Source organism: Gallus gallus, chromosome 22 (assembly GCF_016699485.2).
Source record: "Gallus gallus isolate bGalGal1 chromosome 22, bGalGal1.mat.broiler.GRCg7b, whole genome shotgun sequence".
NCBI lineage: Eukaryota > Metazoa > Chordata > Aves > Galliformes > Phasianidae > Gallus > Gallus gallus.
Genome location: NC_052553.1, coordinates 3,147,898 through 3,172,475, shown reverse-complemented (window position 1 = coordinate 3,172,475; position 24,578 = coordinate 3,147,898). Strand labels below are relative to the sequence as shown.

Below are 24,578 nucleotides of genomic sequence, written 5' to 3'. Positions count from 1 at the left end.
ACGTGCAGGAGCTTCCCAAAGCGGGGATTACCCAGCAGGTAGCGAAGGGGCTGCTCCCCGGCCCTTCTCACCACCTCTCCTTCTTCTCTGCCCTTGACTCCCCGTTCAGCTCTCACCACACGGCAGGACCATGCTGGAGGATGAGGATGGGCTGAGCGAGCGGGGACTCAGCAGCTCGAGGAGGAGATACGATGATGAAGAAGGTGAGTGACACAGAGAGCATCCCCGTGGTATGGCAGCAGGACCTTCCAGAGCTCCCAGCGTTTGGGGCAGTGGGTGTTTTGAGCCCGGTAGGAGGAAGGCTTTACTAGCTAGAAATGCTCAGACCTGCTCTCCGATTCCTTTCTTCCCACCCCAGATTACCACTCCATCTACATCGGGGTGCCGGTGCCCCGGGGATACCGGAGGAAGCGGCGTCGGCGGCGATCCGCCTCCAGCCGGGACCGGACCAGCGAGAGCGAGCGGCACTACGAGCGGCAGGAGCGCTCCGACACCGACGACGGCGGCCACGGCTGCTACGAGAGCGGCAATGACAACGCCAGCAGGACCAGTGAGTTGTCCTCTGGATACCCGAGAAAGCAGGAGGGGTTTTGCGGTGTGATGTAAATCAGGGTTAAATCACCTTCGCGCGCCCTGCTTGCGTTTCCTGCCTGGCTTTTGCTTTCGGCTCTGTTTTTCCCGGCGTCTGAGAGCTGTACGTGGGGCATGAAGCAGTATCTGGGGCTTCTTGTGTGATGGGTAGTCTAAAAAGAGATCCTCCTTGCACTTGGGAGGTTGCATGGAGTGGTACAGCGATGTTCTGGAGGTGCAAACATCCAATTCCCCCTTCCCAACCCCAACTCCTCCTTCCCAACCCCAACCTTGTTCCCTTCAGCCTATCACTCAGGACCTCACCCAGTCTCCATAATTCTCCTTATCAGAGGTTAACATTTTGCACAGCAAAGTGTTTGTTGGTCTCATGATTTATTTACTTTTTTTTTTCCCACCACTGCACACAAATCTGTTTGGCTTTACGTCAACCCAACTGCTCTGCTGCCATGCCTCAGCAGTGCAGGAGGGATCTCAGCTATAGTTTTCCCCACGGAGGGAAATGTTCTGCAGCTTTTTGCATGGGGGCAGAGTTGGCTTTTGCAGCCTGAACTCAGAGGAAATGCTGCAGGTGGTTTCCCCACTTGGCTCCGAGCGGAAGGAAAGCAAACCACCTCCCCCAAAGCAACCCCAGACCCGTCCCTGGGGTTTTGTTCTCCCGTCCCTCCCCTCCCTGGCCTTGCTGCCACACATGCTCCCAAGTGCTCACCTCTCCTGAACGCATCTCGCTTGATTTGGTAACTTCCCGTCATGAGAGCTGAAGGGAGAGGAAAGTGCTTTATATTCTCTATAATCTGCTCCTTAAGCCTGGGAGTTTAACGGGCTTGAGTGGATAAAGGAGGAAGTTTGGGGGCTTTTGTGCTGCGCAGGGAAGGTTTGTTTCGACGGGAAGAAATGGGGGAAAAAAAGGACACCATTCCAGGTAGGAGTCAGCACTGTGTGCTATTCCTGCTTTGTGGTCACGGCGGAGGGAGCGGGAGGGGAGGGGAGGAAAGTCCCCATTGCTTTGGGCTTTGCTTCTCCCTGGGGTCAGCACGGGGCTGGCACAAGTTCTGGTGATGCCGATAGCTGGGATGAGCCTGGGGACACCTCAAAATGGAGCTGGGGGGGGGAAGGGGGAACCTCTATCAGCACCTATCCCAGCTCAGGGAAGCAGCACAGGCAGTGTTTGGAAGGATAAACGCCAGCCAGACCTGGGGCCATCTGATCTCTTGACATGAATGGGAGCAGAGGTTCTGGTTGCATGGGATGCACGCCCTGGTCTGGTGTTATCTGGGGAGGGGGGAAGGTCCATTCTGAGCCATGAAACTCAGGCAAAAGGCTGCTGTGGGGTGACAGCGGGTGGTCAATGTGCGACAGCCTGAATCAGAGTCTGCAAAGGGAGCGGTGTGTGGGGTCACGCAGTCCCTCTACCAGGTGCTATCCGTGGGCAGCACCCATGGATTCCCCCTTCCCATGGGACATCAGCCTATCTGTACTGTACCACTCAACGAGCCCCAAAGGCAGAGTGGTTTGGATGGGCGCTGTTGGCTGAGGTTCCACTGCTTCATTAAATGTGTGGTGTGAAGGGCTCTGTGCCTCTCCAGTTGGTATAACTCATCTGTCCCATGCAATGACCCGCAGAAACCTCAGCTCTTTTGTGCATATAATTATCCTGAATCATCAGTGTTAATGCTGAGATAGTCCCACATCTCTGGGCTTGATTTGCATCCACTGCAGCTTGAATTAAAAGTGATTTGCTGGGTGTAAATCAGAACAGACAAGCTGTGAGCATCTTCCCACCATAAGAGCTGATCAAGGGAGGTACAGACCTATTGTATGCATGATATCTTGTTTCAATGATACCTTGTGAGATGCAGGTGCTGGTTCCAGGTGTCTCTGCAGCACTTTTGCATTTCCCAAATGCAAACCACATCAGCACACAGCATCCTCAGGGGATGTTGCTACGCAGACCAGTAGCAAACTGGGAGAGCTGAGCAGCAAGATGGGATGGATGTGAATGGCATCTCCCTGCCCTTCCCACGTCCTCTGAGAAGATGCCACTGTTCAACATATCCTCCCAAACCGGTGATTTCCAGGATTAATTTTGTGGTTGGATCGTGTTTGCAGAAGGAGCAAAGATCTGCAGCCCGGTGCAGGGCCAGGAGGGTCCTCCAGGTGAACAAATCATGAGGGTTTGTGGCACAGTGAAGCCCCAGAGCTTCAGCAGTCGGTTCAGCAGCCAAGAGACAAGGGTATTCCTGCAGCTGGCAGTGGGAATATGGGCAGTGCTGTGAGCAGTGATCACAAAGGGAATGGAGCTACAGCCCATGCTGACCCATTCCTGGAAAACTGTAAAACCCCCTTTCTGTAATGCATCTGGAGATGCCACCTGGAAAGGGCATTCCCAGCAGCTGGTTTTGTTGCAGTGCAGCTCATGGCAGCGTTTAAGGTTTGTGGTGAATTTAGGTTTTGCAGAGAAAACACAAGTCTGATGGGGTGGGGGGGGGAGGGGGGTTGGGATGGTTCAGTGTGGAGAAGAGGAGGTGCAGGGCTGAACTTATGGCTCCCTACAAGGCCCTGAAAAGAGGTGGTGGTGAGGTGGGGTTGGCCTCTGCCCCCATAACAGCGATGGGATGGAGAGGTGATGGCCTTAAGCTGCACTGGGACACGTTCAGGTTGGATATTAAGGAATAATGCTGAGAAAGAGCAGCGATGCATTGGCACAGCTGCACGGGGCGGGGGGGGGGGGGGAGGGGGTGGGCACCATCCCTGGAGGTGTTCCAGGATCATGGAGATGTGGCACTTGGGGACATGGTCTGTGGGCACGGTGGGATGGGTTGGGGTTGGGCTTGGGGATCCTGGAGGTCTCTTCCAACCGTAGTGATTCCATGATTCTAGGAGGATAAAGACCCTGTAGCCATCCAGGCATGTAGCCTGGCTCTAAAACGAACAGGAATATTAAGGATCTTCATAATCAACGTTATGGAAGTGCAGGGAGGACTTGACAACGGGGCTTTAGCCCTGGTGGTGTGGCTTAAAGCGCTTAAGCGGTTAAGCAGGCTCAGCTGGACTGCAAGGGACATCCTATTCTTTCCCAGTGGCCACGACTCGGCCTTCAGCTGATCTGCTGGCAGGAAAAGGCAACGCTCCGGCGGCACCGCGAGTTTCTCCCCTGCATGGCAACCTAATGAGCCGTGTGCTGCATTACCCGACTTTCTTATTCCAGGGTTTGGGAACAGGAGGATTCCGCTAACAAAGACATTTTCATTGCTGGATTAACTCCTGCCATATTAGGGGAGGGCTAAGACCCAAGATTTTATTAAAAATACACCATTTCCACGGAGCCCGGCGGAGGGCTGATTATCCTCTTATTCAAATAGCTGGGCAGCTATGGGGAGAGGAGGAACGGCCCAAGCCGCCCCATATCCATTTGGGTTGAGCACCCCAAAGGCACAAATCTCTTTCCCTGTCCTAATTGAGAATGGGCTGAGCTGCACAGGTTGGCAGCTGGGTGATGTGCTGCAGCTCTGCTGCCCAAATAGGGGGGGAACAGGGGGGCAGGGGGTGTTCTTCCCAACCTGGCCTGCAGTTTGTGGCAAAAGAAGTGGATTTTCCTGCAGAAATGGTAAATTTGGATCATTCCTCTTGAAAGGGGGGGGTTGGGAGCTGGAGAGAAAGTGTAGAGCTCATGCATCCTGATATGCAGTGCCAGGCAGTAATGATGTGGATGGGGATTTGGTTGCTGATGGCAGACAGCTCTGAGCTGGCAAACTCCATGGATGAGAAAAAAATGCAGGAGATCCCATGGAAACGGGGTGCAGAATGCTCCCGGGCTGAGAATTCAATTGCATTGCATGCAGGGCTGGCTGCTTTCTGCAGTTCACAACCTGCCCGATGCCCATTGGGTAATACATCGGTGTGTACATATATATATATATGTATACCTATATATATATAGGTGAATATATATATATATATAGGTATATATTACCTTCCTGGCTGCTATACCCCTTCTGCTCACCCTTTCCTTCAGCATCCCATACCTTTAGTGGGTATGGAAGGGATGGGTTGATGGTTGGACTGAATGACAGTGGTCTTTTCCAATCAATTTAATCTCTTTGCACAGAGATTTTGGGACAGATATACTCAGACATCCCACACTCCTCAATAGCTGGTTAGCACCTTCAATGTTTTGCTCAAAATCCCTCTCTTTTTTTTATTCTTTAGCCTTGGCATCCTAAATAACCCAACAAATCAGTCTCCCTTTCTTGCTGGGCTCTTCCTGCAAGGGGTTGGCTTGAGTTCATCTCAGCACAACCCTTCTTTTTCCTTCCTCCGTCAGTGTCACCGGCTGCTGAACGTCTCCGCTACATCCTGGGTGATGATGATGAGCCTCCCAACCCCACCCTCTTCACAGAGATGGACACACTGCAGCACGATGGGGAGGAGATGGAGTGGAAGGAGTCAGCCAGGTGAGGCGAGCCACCCTTCAGGTCAGAAATGCATCGGCAAGAGCCAACCCCAGCTATTCCTAGCTGGAAACATCGCCCTGTGGAATGGGTCAGTGGATAAGCACTGTTTCAATGAGGTTAAGTACAATCCTTTTGGCTTTTGGTCATGGCCGGCCTATGGCAATGCAGAGAGCACAGCATTCTGTGGGTCGTTGCCGAGGATGCAGAGGAGGGAAGGAAGAATTCCAATCTTTCCTACATCTCCCCAGGCTGTATCAATCCCATAGCCGGGGCCCTTCCCACTCCTAGATACACCTATCTATTCCCCTCCTGCCTGCTACATCCCCTCCACTCATCCTTTCCCCCATCAACCCATATCACAGGGACTTTGGGACAGGTTTACTCAGAATTTCCCCACTTCTCAGTAAATGGTGTTGGCACATTCAATGTGTTACTCAAAACCTCTTTTTTTTGTTTAACCTAGCCTCCTAAATAGCTCTGCAAACCCCCCTTTCTCCTGGTTGCCAGCCCTGCTCTAGAGGCAGCATTGCAGGGATGCTGTTGATGATGAACGTTTTCCTCTCCGTTTGGCAGGGCTGTGTTAGATGTGCGTATCGCCCCGCTCCCCAAAAACACCCAACACACAAAACAATCCCAATGCATTGGGCTTTTCATTGGGGGTGGAGTGTTGGCACGGAGGTTCCCAAACCCCCTCCCATGAGAATGGAGTTCTCAGTACCCAGATTTCCTCTCTCCACCGAGGAGCAATTCAACCTCTTGAGCTGCAGGAGAGCGGCTCCTTGGCACGGCAGCATTACCTGTGCTTAAACCCCGCGGTGGGATTTAGTCCCCAAGAGGGGGAATAAAGAAATGAGCGCAGCAGGTGGGGGGTTTTGCTGGAGCTTTTGCAAAAGGCATCGCGGGGTGCTGCTCCCAGGGCAGAGCAGACGTGCCTCAGGTCCCATCGCCATCCAGAGCAGCTCTCAGAGCAGTGCATGCACGCTAACCCAATTTCAGCAGGAAAATGGGGCAAAAGAGAAAGGAAAACCAACCTAATCGGCTTTGGGTGAGCAGTGTGTCTTAGTGGTGCTATGGCTGGGGCAGGGAGAAGCTGGAACTTCCTCCCAATAAAAGCAGTGTTGTTTGGAAGGCTGCAGAAGGGGTTCCTGCCTACAAATGGGGATGAGGAGCTTTAAAGCCACGGATACAGTGCTGGCCTTAGGGACAGTGTCTGTGTTTTTGAATGGTCTGGATTTCTGTCCTCTGCATATTCCATTCCTGGCACTCCCAGGTGGTATTTTGTGCCTTTTTTTTCCTTGCGTTTTCTCTTTCCAGGAGCACTTTGATGCACCTCCTGCAGCTCACACAGTCCCAGGCTCTCCATGAGCCATCAGAGGTTCCCAGAAGCCCTTCTCCTCCCTCATCCTTCCCGTCTGTGCCCTCTGCAGCGGCAGGGATCCAAATCCACGTTGTACCAGTTAGAAGTTGCAAGGTTGAGCCCTGCCAAGGCTAATCCGTGGAGCCTGCAGGCCTCCTTTAAAAACAAAAATAAAACAAAGACAAAAAAAGGCAGCTTTCTTTCCCAAATGGACGTCTCTCCGTTCCCAGAGAGCTGCAAGAAATCAACCGCTGCTCCCAGATTTGCTCCAACGTCTTTGGCTTGTGAAAATAAGGAATGGAGGCAGTAGGGCTTATTTTCAAGGGACAGGAGCCTTGCATACCTTCTCCTCTCCCACCTCAGGAATGAATCGCCCACATTGAATTTTGGGCATTGCTAAGATGTTAAAAAGACCTTTGCAATGTGGTGGGTTTTTGCATCCCTGCATGCACAGAGATGAAGTTCTGCTGCTCTGTGCAGGTGCAGAGCCCGGCTAAGGCAAGGTCAGCTCTGTGGGGAAAGCTCCCACATCAGGACCAGGAGTGTCCCAGCTGCAGGGCTGAGTGGTGGAGACAAGCTGGTTTTGCTCCACTCTGCAACCGCGCATGCAATGAGGATGAGGTGGCTTCATTTCTCTGTTCTCACCCTGAACAGCAAGCAAACCCTTTGCAGGAGGAGTTAATGAGTAAAGTCGGGCTTGTAAGCTTCCTGAAGAAATGCAGCTCAGTTCTTCCCCTGGTACAGCAGCTCCACTCCGGGCCCATCCCCACCTCTGCCGCTGTCGTTTCAGGTGGATAAAGTTTGAAGAAAAGGTGGAGGAAGGCGGGGAAAGGTGGAGCAAACCCCACGTGTCCACGCTGTCTTTGCACAGCCTGTTTGAGCTGCGGACGTGTCTGCAGACAGGAACGGTGCTCCTGGACCTCGATGGTTACTCTTTACCCCAAATCATAGGTATGAGTCTGCAGGTAGCAGTGAGTCGCGCCAAGGGAGGTGAAGATGGCATTGAAAGCCATTAAATTGGTCCAATGAGAGTTGATGTCCTTTTAGGTTTCTGGGAAGGGAGATAAGGTTTTGCAGTGGGGTGACTCTCCCTCTTTTGATGCTTTCAGATGATGTCATTGAGAAGCAGATAGAGGACGGTCTGCTCAAACCTGAGCTGAGGGAAAAGATCAGCTATGTGCTCCTCAGGAAGCACCGCCACCAGACCAAGAAGCCAATCCATCGGTCCTTGGCCGACATTGGCAAGTCGGTGTCCTCCAACACAAGTGAGTGCTTGGCATCCCACCCAATTGCAGCCTTAAATCTTCAGTTAGCAGTCCTCGGGGGAAGCAGATCTCAGGAGACAAAGAAGCAAAAACACCAACCATGTGGGGCATAAAACCGTTCATGGCAGCGGGAAAGACCCCGGAAGTTTGGCCACCCGCTGAGAGGGGCAGGTCATGGAAGCTAAAAGTCAAAGAAGTGTCTGCTGAGGTGGACAGAAGCATTGGCGGTCACTTGGCCAAGGGGCAAGCAGCCTACAGACAAATCCAGTCTGCTCCGTCACTGAACCTGCCTATTTCTGAGCCTTTATAAAAGGGGATTTGTTTGTTTTCACGCTAGATTATTTACTTAGATTTAAATGGAGGTCATTTGGTGGAGCCCAGGATTTGCCAGGCTTCAGCTGCTCTCTGGGCAGACACAAACAGCAGCACCCAAACCCAAAGCACGCGTGGAAGAGGCTGTCAACAAGCAATATATCCGCCCCGCGGGCATCCCAAGGCTTTACAGCAGCCATCACCCACATCACAGGACTAGATATTTGAGCTAATATTTGCCCAGAAGCTCTCAAAACAGAGCATAATTTGGGAATGTTGTAGTTATTCCCTGTAGATATGGGAAAGAGGGGTTTCTTTCATTCATTTCTTGTGCTCAGGTAAGACGATGGCATTGCTTTCACTTTGCAAAGAGGGACACCAAGCTACAAAGGTGGTTGTTGGCAGGAACAGAGGTGTCCTCGTGTACCTTGTGCCAACAGCAACTCTTCAATACCAGAATAAATACTGCTGGCACACAGAAATACAGGACATATGAGGTTCCATCCTTATTTCCAGTGGCGTTGGTGTCGGGCTGTATAGAAAAAGAGGACGGTTGATGTGGTTGCAGCAGGGAGAAGCAGTGCAGCTCTTCAAACCCAGAGCAGAAGGTTTTCCCCAAGGAAAACAGTCTTTGGGAACATTTTATTATGTTGGCCCATGGTGCCAGAGGCAGATGTTGGCAGGATGGCAGTAGAGGTTGACCCTTCCCACCGATATCCCATCACGTGTTGTTGCCGTGTGGTGGATGGCAGCAGAGGGGCAGCCTGACAGAATGGTGTCTGGCATGGAAGTGCAGATGAAGCAAAGGGATGGAACTGAATTCCTCCATGTGGAAAAAGTGGCCCCCATTGATATTTGCCAATGCTTACAAATGTTTGCAAAGACCAAACAGTGGATATGAGCGTAATAAAAGTTGGACTGCATGGGCAATATTTTGCTAGCAACAGTGCTGTCGTAGCAATGCTGTCATAGCAGCTGTGCAACAGTGGATCACCTCTGCTGGTGCAGGGTTTACAAGGGTGGTATGCAAGCTCTTGTTCATCACTGGTGAAAATCCACAGCTCATGGTGGTGACTTTGTTGATAAATCATGATCTGTAGCTGAGAATCTGCTCTATCGAACAGTGTTACTGTGCTCTGTGTGTCTGTTGCAGTTTTCATGGAAATAAATAGGAGGCATTACTTTTGGAGTGACCTATGTGGAATTATAGGCCTCAGAATCAGAATGTGAAGCGTTGGTTCTTTAGGGTAAGAAATCGCCATCTGAACCCAGCGATGGCCTCAAAGAGAGCCTTGACCAGGCATGGGGTGTGCAGGCTCTGCGTGGAGCCTCCTCTGAGAGCACATTGAGAGCAGCAAAGTCTGCTTTTTGCTCACGGAAAAATTGCTGCAGGTGGAATAAATTGCAAACGAGTTCAGAGACCAAAGCAAATTGAGGGTGTAGCAGCGCCATAAAGGCCACCCCGGCACCAGGAGGCCGATGAGGAACCTCCTGCCCCTTTCCTTGGGGTTCCCCCATCCTCTCTATCCTCTCCCTTTGCAGATCGCAGCCCCGTTCGGAGCCCAGCTGCAGGTGCTGCCTTCCACCGCTCCACGGAGGACCTTCGGATGCGGCAGAGCGCGAGCTACGGCCGCCTGCGTAAGCTGGGGTGGGCAACGGGGAGCTGAAACCAGGGAGGGGAGGGGGGAACAAAACTGAGCTGCTGATGTGAAATGGGGTCCTGCGAACGAGATGTGTTTTGTGCAGCTGTAGGGTGGCTGATGCTAGAAAAGCTGTTATTATCGAGCTTTTATCTTCCTGCAAGCCCAGCTGTGATAAATAATGGTCTATTCGCACTGGATTCCTCCTGCCTTGTTTCGTTCTTCCATGTGGGGCTGAGATTCAGCTGCACGCCAGATGGAGCTTTTCTCACCCTGCTTCTCTCTCTTTCTCATCTCCAGGCCACGTGCAAAGCCGAAGCATGAATGATATCTCAGACACACCCAGCACTGACCAGGTAACCACCCCCCAGTTCTTGTGCAATGTAATGAGGAGCATCTCTAACACAACTGGCTGCTATGGGCCTGCTTGCAAATGCACTGCAATGCATGGAAGACTCCGTGAGAGTTAAGGTCCACGTGAGCATTGTGCAGTCAATAACCACACAGATTGCTAATTAGCGAGACGAATACGCATATTGATCCTTGTTCATTCATGGGGAAGCTGTCCCAGAAACAGCCATAGAATCACAAAATCCTTTACGTTGGAAAAGACCTTCAAGTTCACCAAGTCCAACCATCAACCTGACCTACCGAGTGGTTCTTTATGGAAAGAGTGGTTGGGTGTTGGAACATGCTGCCTGGGGAATTGGTGGAGTCACCATCCCTGGAGATACATAGGAGTCATGCAAATGTGGCACTTAGGGATGTGGTTTAGTGGTGGACTCGTAGAGTTAGGGGGATGGTTGACTTGAGGAGGCTGGATATTGACTTGAGGGGGCTGGATATTGACTTGATGGGGTTGGATATTAAGAGAAGTTTAGTCTCAGGAAGAGTGTTCAGGCACTGGCAGAGGCTGCCCAGGGCTGTGTTGGGGTCACCATCCCTGGAGGAGTTCAAGAAAAGGGTAAATGTGGCACTGAGGGACGTGGTCAGTGGGCATGATGGGAGTGGGTTGGCCCTGGGGGATCTTAGAGGTGTTTCCCAGCCCTTATGTGATCTTTAGGGTGGAGAAAACATCCTTGAAAGGTAATGATAGGAAGGGAAATGGGCTTGACAATGCATACGTGTACGCATCCAAAACGTGATGGCTCAGCACCCCTGCTGGGTGCAGACAGCTTGCTTGTGGTAAATCCCAACCAGTACTGGGGGCTGCAAACAAGAATACAACCCAGAGAGGTTTAATGCTGTATGTAAGATCTGTTGTCTGCAAGAGCAGTGCAGTAATTAGGCATGCTTCCTGTGCGATGCTGCCTACACGTGGCTTGCAGGATGGAGCTTGCAATTCAGTCCTTGGAAATACATTTGATGTTTTCCTACAGCTTTCAGTGTTTTGTGTATTTGACCTGGTGGAGAGCAAAAGGTGGATATGTTCGAAGTACGGCTGCTGGAGCTGGAAACAATGCTGATTGGGGGAAACATGGCACCAAGGCCGAAACTGTGCAGGTTGCACAACGAGGTGTTTTTCTGCTTCAAGGGGGTAATGCCCCAAATCTGGCAGCTGTGAGCTAATTAGCAAGCCCAGACAGTGGGGATGGAAGGGTCTGGCAGGGATTTGCAGGGCACAGCGTGTTATAAGTGATTGCCTTGCCCCGAGGGACAAACTCAGTGGTCTCATCTGATGTGATGCAATGGATGAAAATCCCCATTTTCCTGTATTGCCTGTGCATAATGCTCTGGGGCTCTCCATGTCATGGGAACATCTCCAAGCTTGGCCTCACCCTTTGAAAGGGGCTGGCTTTGAAATACGTCACTGTGTGTCAAAAGGGATTGCGTGTCCCCTCTATCTGCTCCTCTTGCCCGCTGCCATCCAGCAGGTGGCACGTCCCCAAACCCAGGCACTGGGTGCAAGGAGGGAGCAGCAGGATGAGGATGCCATGGCGCACGGGAGACAGCAGCCAGGAAGAAGTTTTCCAGTGCACCTTCCTAAATTAGAGCTGCAACAAAGCAAGCAAATTGCCCAGGAATGGACCCCAATTATCAGCATGCAGCAGTGGGATGCAGAAGGTTAATTCCCAAATATGCAAAGCACGTAGTGCCAAGAATGCTGGGTATAATCGCTCTGTAGGCCTGCTACAAAGGGACTTGTTCAATGTTACGTGAAGCTTAGTGGCCACTGTTAACTCCTGCTCTTGCTTATTCCAAGCTGCATTGGAGGAATTGGTTTATTATTATTTTTCTTTCTTTCTTTCTTTCTTTCTTTCTTTCTTTTTTTTTTTTCCATTCGGATTTAAAGGATTAGAAAGGGAGAGCTTGCTGCCCAACTCACATGCCTCCCCTCATGCTGGCATATAGATTATCATAACACCCTGCCTCGGTTTGTATTGAACCATTTGGGGCTAGTAATGAAAGAGCTGCAGGGGAGAAGAGACCCGGGGAATAAATCCATGATGGAGATTTCCTGCTTGCATTATCCATTCCTACTCTGAGGATGGGATGTGGGGGAACGAGCTACAGAGACAGGAGCTCAACCCACCTGTGGTGTTTCAGCCTTCGGGGGGAACCTGGGGCTGCAGGGCTGCAAGCAGGCTTAGAGAGACGCCTGCAGGCTTCCCACAGAGTCAGTACTTTTGGCTTAGGTTTTATGCAGTCAGTCTGGGGATTGCCATGGGCTTTCCTTGCTTAGACCCCAGCACAGCAAAGCACCTTTTCCAAAACACGGAGTTGCACGTTTGCATTAGACAGCCCGGAGCATGTGCTTTCAACTTAACCTTGGGCTTAGTGGCGGTGTTGAAACTCACAGGTTCAGGTCTATGAATTCTCATTGTTTTATTTGTGGAGATGGCCCCTCACATCCCCTGGCAGCCCCAGGAGCATCGGGGAGCTGAGCTTGGAGCCTACAGCTGGTGCTGCAGCTTTACTGTTTGTAGTCGGGTTGCAGGAGGGGAGGACAGGTTGGGTTTTAGCAACCACTCCCTCCCCTGCCCCCCATCTCCCCCAACAGCTGAAAAACAAGTTCATCAAGAAGATCCCCAAGGATGCTGAGGCTTCCAACGTGCTGGTGGGAGAAGTGGAGTTCCTTGAGAAGCCCTTCGTAGCGTTCGTGCGGCTGCTCCAGGCCACAATGCTGGGAGGGGTGACGGAGGTGCCCGTCCCCACCAGGTGAGCCTGGTCCTGAAGCACTGGTTGGTCTCACAGCATGGGAGTTGGCAATGTGAGGATGCCAACACAGTGCCACTCCCTTCCCAGATTCCTCTTTATTCTCCTGGGCCCTGCAGGAAAAGCCAAATCCTACAATGAGATCGGCAGAGCCATCGCGACCCTCATGGTGGATGATGTGAGTAAATGCCAAACCCGGCCCTGTTGGAAGCCCCTCCTGCTCAGGGCTGGGAGAAAAACACTGTTTGCATCCTACTGCTCAAATGAACAAACTTTAAACACCCGTAAATGACGTGAGAGGGACATATGGGCACTGTCCCCACGCTGACAGCTCTCTTGACCCTCAGCTCTTCAGCGATGTTGCTTACAAAGCCCGAGATAGAGAAGATCTGATTGCTGGCATAGATGAATTTCTGGATGAAGTCATTGTCCTGCCACCTGGCGAGTGGGACCCCAACATTAGAATCGAGCCACCCAAAAAAGTGCCCTCAGCTGAGAAGAGGTGAGCGGGAGACGTGGGGTTGGCCCCAGCCCTGTGGTTGTCCCCATCTCTCTCGTTTTGGAGGTGCTGGAGGAGGGCAGCTGCTTTGCGCATCCTCATCCCCGTGTGTAACCTCTGCAATAATAATAATTCCCACAGGAAATCAGTTTTCTCTTTGAACGAAGTGGGGCAAATGAACGGCACAGCCGGCGGGGCAGGCGCTGGGAGCGGCGGAGGAGGCAGTGATGATGGGGAGATGCCTGAAGTGCATGAAATTGGGGAAGAGCTGGCATGGACTGGCAGGTGAGCATCACCCGGCCACCCAAAAAACCCCAGAGGGTGCTGGCAGCCATCAGCATCTCCTGCTGCTCACCCTTCCAGGGGCACAGAGGGGTGAATTCCTAATGGGAACGGGCTCTTGTGCGGTGCCGTGCACATTTTGGATCTCATCCTTGGCTTTATCTCCACAGGTTTTGTGGTGGCCTCTATTTGGATATCAAGAGGAAGCTGCCCTGGTTCCCAAGTGACTTCTATGAAGGCTTTCATATCCAGTCCATCTCTGCCATCTTGTTCATCTACCTGGGCTGCATCACCAACGCCATCACATTCGGGGGTTTGCTTGGCGATGCGACAGACAACTACCAGGTGGAGTCCGAGGGCAGGGGTCACTTTGGCTTAGCAAAGGCAAACAGGGGTGAGATGGGATGCAGTGGGTTCTCCTCCCATGTGCCATGCCAGTCTTCGATGCTAGGGGTGGAAATTCATTCCCAAGTCATAGAAAAGAATCATAGAATTGCTCAGGTTGGAAAAGACCTTAAAGATCATCAAGTCCAACCACAACCTAACCATACCACCCCAATTCTAACAGCCCTCCACTAAATCATGTCCCTGAGCACCACATCCAGATGGTTTTTAAACACATCCAGGGATGGTGGCACAACCACCTCCCTGGGCAGCCCATTCCAGTGCTTAACAACCCTTTCTGTAAAGAAGTTCTTCCTGATATCCAATCTAAAGCTCCTCTGGGGAGGCTGTCCTCAAATACTTGGAAGTTGGGAAAACCCATATCAGCAACAATACCAAGAGCAAGGGAACGTGATCCCAAGCCACCCTATACGAGTCCAAACAGGAGTCCTCAATTCCCATCCCTATCTGGGGTATCCCTGAGGATGTAACCTGGCACAGTACCACCATAACCCTGGGTTTAATCTGTTCCCAGGGTGTCATGGAGAGCTTCCTTGGCACAGCAATGGCAGGTTCCATGTTTTGCCTCTTTGCTGGGCAGCCGCTCATCATCCTCAGCAGCACCGGCCCCATCCTCATCTTTGAGAAGCTGCTCTTTGACTTCAGCAAGTAGGTGCTGACTGATGCCAGAGGGAATGGGAACTCTTTGTTACTGGGATGGGGTCTGACCCCCAACCCATTGCACGTTCCTGGGCCACTCTCATTCTCTGCCTGCTTTCAGAGGTAACGGCATCGACTACATGGAGTTCCGCCTCTGGATTGGCTTGCACTCTGCTCTACAGTGCCTTATCCTGGTGGCTACTGACGCCAGCTTCATTATAAAGTACATCACCCGCTTCACAGAGGAAGGCTTCTCCACCCTCATCAGCTTCATCTTCATCTACGATGCCATCAAGAAGATGATAGGGGCCTTTAAGTACTACCCCATCAATTCGGACTTCAAGCCAGACTATGTGACCATGTACAAATGCGAGTGCATTGCTCCTGACCCAGGTGAGTACAAACCTTTCTCAGTGCTGGATGGGGATGGTGAGGGGGAGGTGGGTGTCTGCAGGGGGTCCCGCTGCAGGTAGATTCCAACTGGATGATCAGCCAAAGACATTCAAGGAGCTACCAGTGGGAATGGGGCAGAGAGACCTCATCATCCTTCTTGGGGGGTGATTTTGGGCAAGGTGATGGAAATGGAGCCTCATCCCATGGCCCAAGCATGTCAGTGCTTGCTGGGATGTGTCGAACAGCACTGGAGAGCCTGGAGCAGCTGGACCTGGATGGATCAAAAGGAAAGATGGAAAGAAAGATTTTTATTATTATTATTAATGGATCACTGATTCCACCCTGCTGCCAATGGAAACTTCTTTCCAGAAAGCACGTTGAGTTCTCTCCTGTTTCTGGGATGCCTGCAGGATATCCCAGTTGGCTTTGGAGAAACTCTTGGACTGTTTTTTATTTTATTCTGTTTCTTTTCCTCATTTTTTCTTACTCCTTTTCAAAAAGGAGAGGCCACAAGGCTCTGAGCAGACGGTCTTTTGACATCTCTGGTTTTGATTCAGTTTCCACGAAGAGGAAGAAGCTGCGATCTCTTATTAAAACAAGCTGTGCTTTGGGGAAAGCGAAGCGAAGCCTTTTTCCAGATGTAGCTTTCTCTGATGGTGAAGAGGACTATAATTCAGACTTGCCCTAGAAATGCTATTTCTTGCCACCAATAACCTCTATTTGCTCCTGATAGATGTGCGATGACCCCAAATCCCAAACCCCAAATCTCAAACGCCCCCAAGTGATGGTCCCAGTTTGGGGCTAATGTCAGTGACCACCTTCTCTCAAATGGGACTAATTTATTGAAAAAGTAGAAAAGCAAACAATCTGTGGGGTGTATCAGCTGCAGGTGGAGGAGAAAAAGAGGGGTGACAGCAAAGAAATGAAAGCATCCAACACCTACCATACAACCTGCCCCAAGGCTTCAAGATGAGATCTGACGTGCCGTGATGGAAACAGCATTCAGTCCCTTGTTTGTTTTGGTTTTGCAGTTGTTTTTTTGACTCAATTCCCATTTACCCACCATGGACGATTCGATCGCATTGGGTTTTGGATGGAAGCTCCCATCGGGTTTTGGATGGAAGCTCCCATCGGGTTTTGGATGGAAGCTCCCAGCAATGGCACCATCCTTTTGGAACCCAGACTCTACCAATGTTGGCCAGCTTAGCCCAGGTGCAACCCCCAGGGCTGAAACATCCCAACCTCAGAGAGGTCTCTCCCTTCCAGAGCCCCCACCCCGGCCTCTGCCCAGAGCAAGCCCCACTGTTGGCACCAAGAGCCACCTACACCACCCCAAACCTCCAATTGGGCAATGCGGCCCTTCTTCCTCACCTTTGCTGCCCTGGGCACCAAAGCAATGATGGATTTTCCATTTCTCTAGATATTGAGAAGTTGTGTTTATTCTCCCCTCCATAGTCTTTTTTTTTTCTTCTTCTTCTTCTTTTTTTTTTTTTAATAGTTCTGATTTTTGATTATTATAACTGATTTGTACCATATTTGTCTCTGCTGCACACATCAATTTGGGCTGATTTCAATCTCAAGTGAGTATCACCTTCTAAATATTAAAGCTCTTTTAATATTTGATACTCGTACCCCCATGGGGCTTTTGTTATTTTTTTTTTTTCATGTATTTTACTTTTCTCTCTGCTCCGATAGAAGGGTTTATGTAGAGCTTTTACAGGTTCCCTTGTAAGATACTGCCAAGGCTACACCACAATTTGGGTTGTAGAAGTAATAAAAAGAGGAAAAAAAAATCTGATTTCTGGAAAAGCAAAAGGTTATGGAGGAAAATAATAATGATAACTAAAAAAAAAAAAAAAAGAAATGTTTTAATGCTGTAAAGAGGGCTGGGTTTGCCAGCACTTCTTCCTGGAGCCTGGTTCCAGCAACCCCCAGCGTCTCTGCTTCTAACCCAGCAATTGCTTCTCCTTCATTAATTCTCTGCACCGGGGAAGGCTGCAGCAAGGTGGAGCAGCCGAACTCCCACCTGACCACAGGAAGAGGATGGACCCCAGGGACTGGGGGGGGGAGAGCAACCCCGGACCCCGTGTAGGGCAGCACGAGGAGCTCCCGACACCGCGGAGCTGCATCGCCTGAAGAGCGGAGCCTCTCTTTGTGCTGGAGGAGGAGGTGCCGTGGGTAGAGAGGAGAACCCAGCAGGTTGCCTTTTACTGATTGCTTTGCAGTGAGCCTCAAAAACACCTCCCTAAAAAAAATTATATATATAGATAGATAGATAAAGTAACGCCAATGCCAAGCTATGCCAACAAATTGGGCGTTACTGGGTGCCACCTCTCCAAAACGGACAGGCTGCTTTCTTGGTCTTTATTTTCCCCCCTTCCGCCCTTTGGATTGCATCTCTGACTCGGGTGGCTCCAGGGGGAGTGCATGGGATTAATCAGGGAGAAGTTACTGGGGGGTTAGAAACAGGGTGTGCTCCCCAAGCCTTGGTCAGCCCTTGGGTGTCGACCGCTGCACGGGGCTTCAGAGGATGTGCTTGGCCCCATGTTTGCTTTTTATACCCCCCGGTCCAGGCTGAGCCATGCTTCTCTGCATGGAGCCTGGGCAATTTGTAATGCAGGAGCCTCTCTGTTAGCCAAGAACCTTAATAACAAACTTCTTTCCTGCAGCCAACATGACATTGTTCGATGCTTCAGTTCCAGTAGCACCAAACACCACTAACGCGTCTCTGGTAAGCGGGGTTGTGTGCTCCCATGGGGGGGGGGGAGGTGTGGCATGGCTGCATCTGAGCAACGGCACCTGGGTTGAGGTTTGGGGGAACGCTTTGCAACGATTTGGGCTCATGGTTTGGCTCAGCAGCACCAAATCCCCACCTTTTTGCTGAAATTAGTAGCATCTCTGGGGTCTTCCCATGGATACGGGGTTGGAGCAGCTCCCATTGGAGATGGCCCTTCCTTGCACGCTACCATTGCTTAACGCTAACTTTGATTTCTCTTTTTTTTGGGGGGGGGTTCTCCCCAGTACAATGCTATTAACCTCACAGCTCTGGATTGGACTCAGCTGAGTAAGAAGGAGTGTCTCAAGTACGGCGGCAGCTTAGTGGGGAAATCCTGTAAGTTCGTGCCCGATTTGGCCCTCATGTCCTTCATCCTCTTCTTTGGGACCTACTCCATGACGCTCACCTTGAAGAAGTTCAAATTCAGCCGCTACTTCCCCACCAAGGTAAGAACAGCACCAACCTCTGCAGGATTTTGCCCCAATCTTTCCCGAAGGTAGGAAAAATGGGAGCTGCCACCCTCCTTGCTGGGTGAGAAAGTAAACTCATGTTTCTCTTTCACAAGAAAAGGAGGTGTTGGTATCAATATGGATAATCCTCTCCGAGCTTTCAGATGCTGCTTGGGCTCTTGCGTGCTGGATATCCCAATGCCATGCCATCCAAAGGGGGGAAAAATGCTTTTTGTGAGTTATGCCCGTCCATAGGCAGAGCTGGAACGCCAAGGGGAAGCATCAGATACAGGAGCAAATTTCCCCCATCCCATTAATTGCCCTTTCTGCCCCCATTTTCCCATCTGCCTCCAGGTCAGGGCCTTCATTGCTGACTTTTCCAATGTCTTCTCCATCCTGCTGTTTTGTGGTGTGGATGCCTGTTTCGGCCTGGACACCCCGAAGCTGCACATCCCCAGTATCATCAAGGTTTGGCCGCACCGCTGGGGTCTGTGCCTCTCCACTGCTCCCCCTTCAGCTTCTCAGTGCTTTGGGGGGGACGTGGTGGTCCCCTTCTTCCTTCTGGGGCGAAAAACGCGGTGTCTGAGAGCCTTCTGAAACACTGCTTGGCGTTTCTGGGGGAATATTCTAATTCTGTGACTTTTCTTCCTTCTTTTTCTTTCCTTTCCCCTCTCTCTGTTCTTCCCACCTCTCACTCCGGCAGCTCCGTAAGCTCATTAGCGATTTCTCTATCTTTATGTCCATACTAATGTTTGTGGGGCTGGATGTGCTTTTCGGACTGAACACCCCAAAGCTCCAAGTGCCTACTGACTTTAAGGTAAAAAAGCAATAAATCCCTTTCTGGAAGTGTTGCTGAAAACATCTCTTCCCCATCAGTGGTGTGGGAAAGCCGTGCAAAGGCAGCTCAGTCCAGATGAGCACCTGGGGAATATTTGGGGCTGCAACACGTGGCTATAGGGGTAGATGAACATGGGATAAAGTGATGCTCATAAGGAATGGGGTGTGAGGTGATGTGGGGCTTGCCAGAATTTCCAAGCTTAGGATGCTTCTTGGCTGTGGCATGCAAACTGCTCTCTCCCTCCAGCCCACGCGTGTGGACCGAGGGTGGTTTGTCTTTCCCTTTGGGAAGAACCCATGGTGGGTGTACCTGGCCAGCGCGCTGCCTGCCCTGCTCGTCACCATCCTCATCTTCATGGACCAGCAGATCACAGCCGTCATCGTCAACAGGAAGGAGCACAAGCTGCGGGTGAGTCGGGATGCACCCTCACGTGGGATCGTGGAATTTCAGTTGGAAGGGACCTCTTAAGGTCCATCTGGTCCAACTCTCCTGCAATGAACAGATTCATCAGTTCTCAGAGCCCTGTCCAGGGTCATGGAGCCATGGAATGTCTTTGGTTGGAAGGGACCCCAAAGATCACTTGGCTCCAACCCTCCTGCCTCGTGCAGGGTTCCCAACCACTAAATCAGGCACCAGATGAGGCTGCCCACAGCTCTGTACAACACGCAATGGGTCATCACCACTCTGGGCAGCAGTGCTGTGGCCTCATTGTCCTCTCGGTGAAAAATTTCCCCCTGACATCTAATCTAAATCTCCCCTCTTGCACTTGGCCGTGCTGAAACCTCACTAAGTTCCCGTGGGCCAACTTCTCAAGCCCGACCGGGTCCAACCAGGGTGCCATTCCTCCCTTTTATTGTGTCAGCTGTGCCCACTTACATTGATGTCATCTCCAATCCTGCTGAGGGTGCACTCAATCCCACTCTCAGTGTCACTGATAAAGATGTGAAAGTGCTCTGGTCCAAAGCAGGGTGCTCTCCCCAGGGGTAACGCAGGGCACTTCATGGGCTGCAGAGTGCTGCTGCCAGGGGAAATCTCTGCCTTGCTTTGCCCTGTGGTGTACAGAGGGACCTCCCCACAACCCCCCCCCGTCCGTGACCCCCGACACTGTGTTGCAGAAAGCAGCTGGCTACCACCTGGATCTCTTCTGGGTGGGCATCCTCATGGCAGTGTGCTCCTTCATGGGGCTGCCCTGGTACGTGGCAGCCACCGTCATCTCCATCGCCCACATCGACAGCTTGAAGATGGAGACAGAGACCAGCGCTCCAGGGGAGCAGCCCCAGTTCCTGGGGGTCAGGTGAGGAGGGCTCAGCCGTGCTCTGCCTCACTGTTATGGGGACCAGGTCGGCACAGCCTCACCCCCCTCCTCCCCCCCCCCCCCCCCAGGGAGCAGAGGGTGACGGGCATCATCGTCTTCGTGCTCACAGGGATTTCTGTCTTCCTGGCCCCGATTCTGAAGGTAAAACATCCCCCATTGCCCCATCCCTGCTCTGCAGGTGGTTGGGGTGGATTTTCCCCCCCCCCCCCCCCATTCGGCCCCCGGCATTTGTCCCCCTCCCCAGCAGTGAGCTGCCGCCTTCCTTGGGGTAAGGGCCGTGTTTTTCCATGTCCCCAGTACATCCCCATGCCGGTACTGTACGGTGTCTTTCTGTACATGGGCGTCGCATCGCTGAACGGCATCCAGGTGAGCACCCTTCCTCTGCTGCCACGAAGTGGGCCCCACACTTGAGCAGAAATAAAGAATCACAGAATCGTTGTGGTTGGAAGATCCCCAATCCCAACCCATTCCATTGTGCCCACTGACCACAGCCCCCACTGCCACATCTCCACGGTTCTGATACACCTCCGAGGACGGTGACCCCAACACCCCCCCCAGCCCCCCTCCCCGGCAGCTGTGCCAGTACCCAACCAGCCTGTTGGAGGAGAAAATTGTCCTCATATCCAACCTGAACCTCCCCTGGCACAACTTCAGGCCATCACCTCTCTTCCTATTCCTAACGCTGCTACCTGGGAGCAGAGGCCAACTCCCCCCTCATTACAACCTCCTCAAAAATGAGGGTTTTTGACCCCAGAACTTGTCCACCCCCCCCCCCCCCCCCCCGAGCATTTCCAGGCCCATGGGGCAGCAAATATCCAAACCCCTCTGAGAAACATCACAGAGCCCCATCTGCCCCCATTGGGATGCAAGAAGAGGGTTTCTCCGGGCAACTGGGATCCTGCATGGGGGGCAGTGGGGCTGACAGCTCACATCAGCCTTCATCCCACCGCAGTTCTGGGACCGCTGCAAGCTCTTCCTCATGCCAGCCAAGCACCAGCCCGACTACGTCTTCCTGCGGCACGTTCCGCTGCGCCGCATCCACCTCTTCACGTTGGTGCAGATCATCTGCCTGGCCGTGCTCTGGATCCTCAAATCCACCGTGGCTGCCATCATCTTCCCCGTCATGGTAAGGCTCAGCACTGCTGTGTTCCTCAGGTGGCTTTTGCTCGTGTTTTATTGCAAAAAAAAACCCACTGACTTCCCATTGCACATCACCCTTATTGCAGCCTTGCTATAAGGCTTGGGGTTGAAGCAAAGCTCGGCAAGTGGTGACCCCCAGGTCCTCCTCACTCTCCCATCCCTCCCTCTCAGATTTTAGCCCTGATTCTGGTGCGGCGGCTGCTGGACTTTGTCTTCTCCCAGCATGACCTGGCCTGGATCGATAACATCATCCCCGAGAAGGAGAAGAAGAAGGAAGACGACAAGAAGAAGAAGAAAAAGGGCAACAAAGGGGACAGCAGCAGTGATGAGGAGGTGTGCAGCTGAGGGGGTGGGGAAAGGTTGGGACAGCACAGGCACCGTGGGGAGGGGAAGGGTCCCACTGAAACCCCCAGGGCTGCAGCTGGGGGAGAAGAAGGTCTTTGGGTTTAAAAGGGCAGATGAGTGCAGTTTGGCCCCATCTCGTTCCAAAAGCAGCCTGGCACAATGCTGGGCTCAGCTGGGGCGGAGGGCAGTGGGTTTCTAGGGGGTCTCCTTCCTCAACTGGGAGTGTTTCACCTCCGTGTCCTCCCCAGGAAAGAGGTCCTCCGCCCGGAGCTTTGCGTTCTGACTCCTCCCCAAACGGTTCCGACATGGACCGCAGGTGAGCAGCACCCACAGCTCCAACACTCCAACACACCCTCAAACTGCCCCATCCCGAGGAGGTCCCCCATCCACAGCACGAAACATCTCCAGGTCCAGCAGCCAATGCTTCCCCACTGAGCATCACTTTTGCCACTACCTTGATCCGGTTCCCATCAGTCTTTGGGCAATTCTGACATGCTGAAGTATATTTTCACAGCATCCTTTTATGACTTTTCAACTATTTTTTCCCAGTAGTAGCAGCATTTGGAGCCCTTCATGGGGCAATTCGGGGTTGTTTTGGGGAGCAGGTGGGCACTGCTCACCTCTGCATCCCCCTCCTCCTCCTCCTCTGCAGCATTACGCTCCACCTGAAGATTTCATGCCCATCATCTCCTGCGTTTAATTACTCCCGAAGCCCCATCTGTGCTGTGCCCCAGGTGAAGATAGAGATGGAGTCAGACTATGAGGACACCGACACCGAAAAGGCACCGCGGGACATGGGCAGCGAGACCACCCTATAGCTCCCTGCGGCGCATCCTCTAATTTATATATATATATAGATATTTATATATTCATATATATATATAAAGCAAACTGGACATATTTTTCTACGTGAGACTGAGGAGAGCGTTGGCCCCCGAGGCCGCTGCTCCCATAGTTCTTAGTGCTGTCACATTTCCTCCCTTTCTGTTGGGCGAAGGCATCGGCGCTGATGGCAAAACGAGGCTCAAAATGTGGAAGTGGGCATTTTTGGCCACCGAACCACTGCTGGGCTGGAGGAGCCAAAGGCGACTGGGGGTGGTGCTGGGGAATGGCCCAGCCGTCCCATCAGGGTCCTTCTGCTGCACTGGAGGGGGTTCTCCTGCCCTGGGGGGGCTCAGCACCGAAGTATAGCAGGGGATGAGGATGCACTGGGGGCTGAGGAGTGGCAGGAGGGAAGGCTCAGGAGATGGACTGCCTGGGAGGGGTGTGTGCATGGGAGCAGCAGTAGGGAACAGAGTTTGGTCACTGCTGCAGAGAACTGGGAATGGTTTCCATAAGGAATTGGGCAGCAGAGCCGAGCATGGCCATGCCTGACCCCGTGTCACTGCCCCCAGCAGAGCACAGCTTTCCCAGGGCCAAAGTAGGACCTGCAGAGCTGGGTCCCAAAAACCCAGCCAGTAACGGGGCAGGAGCCCTATTGCTGCACCCAGCCAGGACCTGGCATGCCAGGTCCTTCCTGCACCTTCTCCTTGCCCCATGCACACCAAGGAGCCTTCTCAGCCCCTGGACAAGGGAGTCTGCACCTCCTCGAGCTCCTCCACCCCCATTACACACACACACATGGTTTAGCAGCAAACATCCCCCCACGTAACCCCAGGATGGGGCTTTTTCTGGCTCTATTTTAAGGCTGCAAAAAGCCCTCTCCCTTCCCCCAGGCACGAGCAGCCTACCTGGTATTTATAGGAGCTCTGTGCTCATAGCAGCCAGCAGTTCCTGGGACACTGATTCAATATTGCACCTGGTCTGAAGCCCTATATGGGACAGCCCGGTCCTTTGTAAATAGTCAAGTCAAACAGAAGGACTTGAATGCAGTTTCATGTTTATAGCAGGTTTTTTTTTCTGGTTCAGGAACACCTATGGAACCATGGTGAGCTTAATAAGACAGCATTACTGCGGTCACCACTTTAGCTTGACGTTAACATTAAGAGCTATTTCAGCTTGGGTGCATTGTGTCTATTTTGTAGTATTTTGTACCAATCTCACGTGTGGTAGCTGAAGCATGGCACAGGTAGGTTTCTGCTTGTAATCATTCCACCATGGTTAATTTGCTTTATCCACTATGTCAGCTCTATTGCACAGCAGCCCTGGAAAGGCTTCATGGGCTCTGGGGCTGCTCCATAGGGCACAGCTGAAGCCTCAGCTCAGACCCTTCTAGAGCACAGCTTGGTTCAATTTATCCATTTTGCAAAGTCTCACACACGGTTTGTACTTTTTGTATACGAAATACTGGAGCGTCACAGGTTTGCCAGCCCCATTACAGTGCTACTTTTAGCCATTTTGTATTTTCCAGTGATACAATCCAATAAATCTCACTTCAATTAGCCTCACTTCTTACCGCGTTTCTGGTGCAGCCTCAGCCATTTGAACCTCAGCTTCCCTTTCCAGGTGCTCCTTGGTTAGCATTTGTATAAGCATCCTCCCCCCCAGGGAAGAGCAATTAGAGGTGACTTTGCAGGTGGCTGCAGCTCTTGCATGGCAACAGACCTTCCGCTCTGCAGCAGAGCTTATCAGCACCCAGAAAGGTGGGATCAGTCTTCCCAGGGATACATGAACACAGCTAAGGGTAACTTTGGACAGAACAGAATTAGGACTCCATTTGCTCTTCCCCTATCAGAGTTGATGTCTCAGTTCAGAGCCCCGCTGCAGCTGCAGTTTGATCACACTC

The 24,578-nt window shown here is 52.0% G+C and overlaps 1 protein-coding gene across 3 annotated transcripts; it reads left to right on the top strand.

Moving 5' to 3' along the window:
* The first annotated feature begins 435 nt into the window (after positions 1-435).
* Positions 436-24,240, top strand: SLC4A5 (solute carrier family 4 member 5). 3 transcript variants are annotated; one of them, XM_015297462.4, is made up of 24 exons: positions 436-550; positions 4,913-5,042; positions 7,190-7,350; positions 7,509-7,664; positions 9,519-9,614; positions 9,917-9,972; positions 12,618-12,775; positions 12,863-12,950; positions 13,120-13,274; positions 13,413-13,556; positions 13,724-13,898; positions 14,473-14,606; positions 14,719-14,990; positions 17,660-17,721; positions 18,012-18,212; positions 18,570-18,683; positions 19,300-19,461; positions 20,169-20,347; positions 20,437-20,509; positions 20,666-20,734; positions 21,321-21,494; positions 21,680-21,841; positions 22,102-22,169; positions 22,506-24,240. In XM_015297462.4, coding segments are annotated over exons 1-24 (3,156 nt in total). In that variant the 5' UTR covers positions 436-549; the 3' UTR covers positions 22,672-24,240. The 3 variants fall into 3 exon arrangements, with proteins under 3 accessions (XP_015152948.3, XP_024998566.1, XP_040507507.1); XM_025142798.3 differs by lacking the exon at positions 436-550 and adding an exon at positions 1,246-1,510; XM_040651573.1 differs by lacking the exons at positions 436-550; positions 4,913-5,042 and having other exon boundaries at positions 7,211-7,350; positions 9,519-9,624.
* The last annotated feature ends 338 nt before the right edge of the window (positions 24,241-24,578 follow it).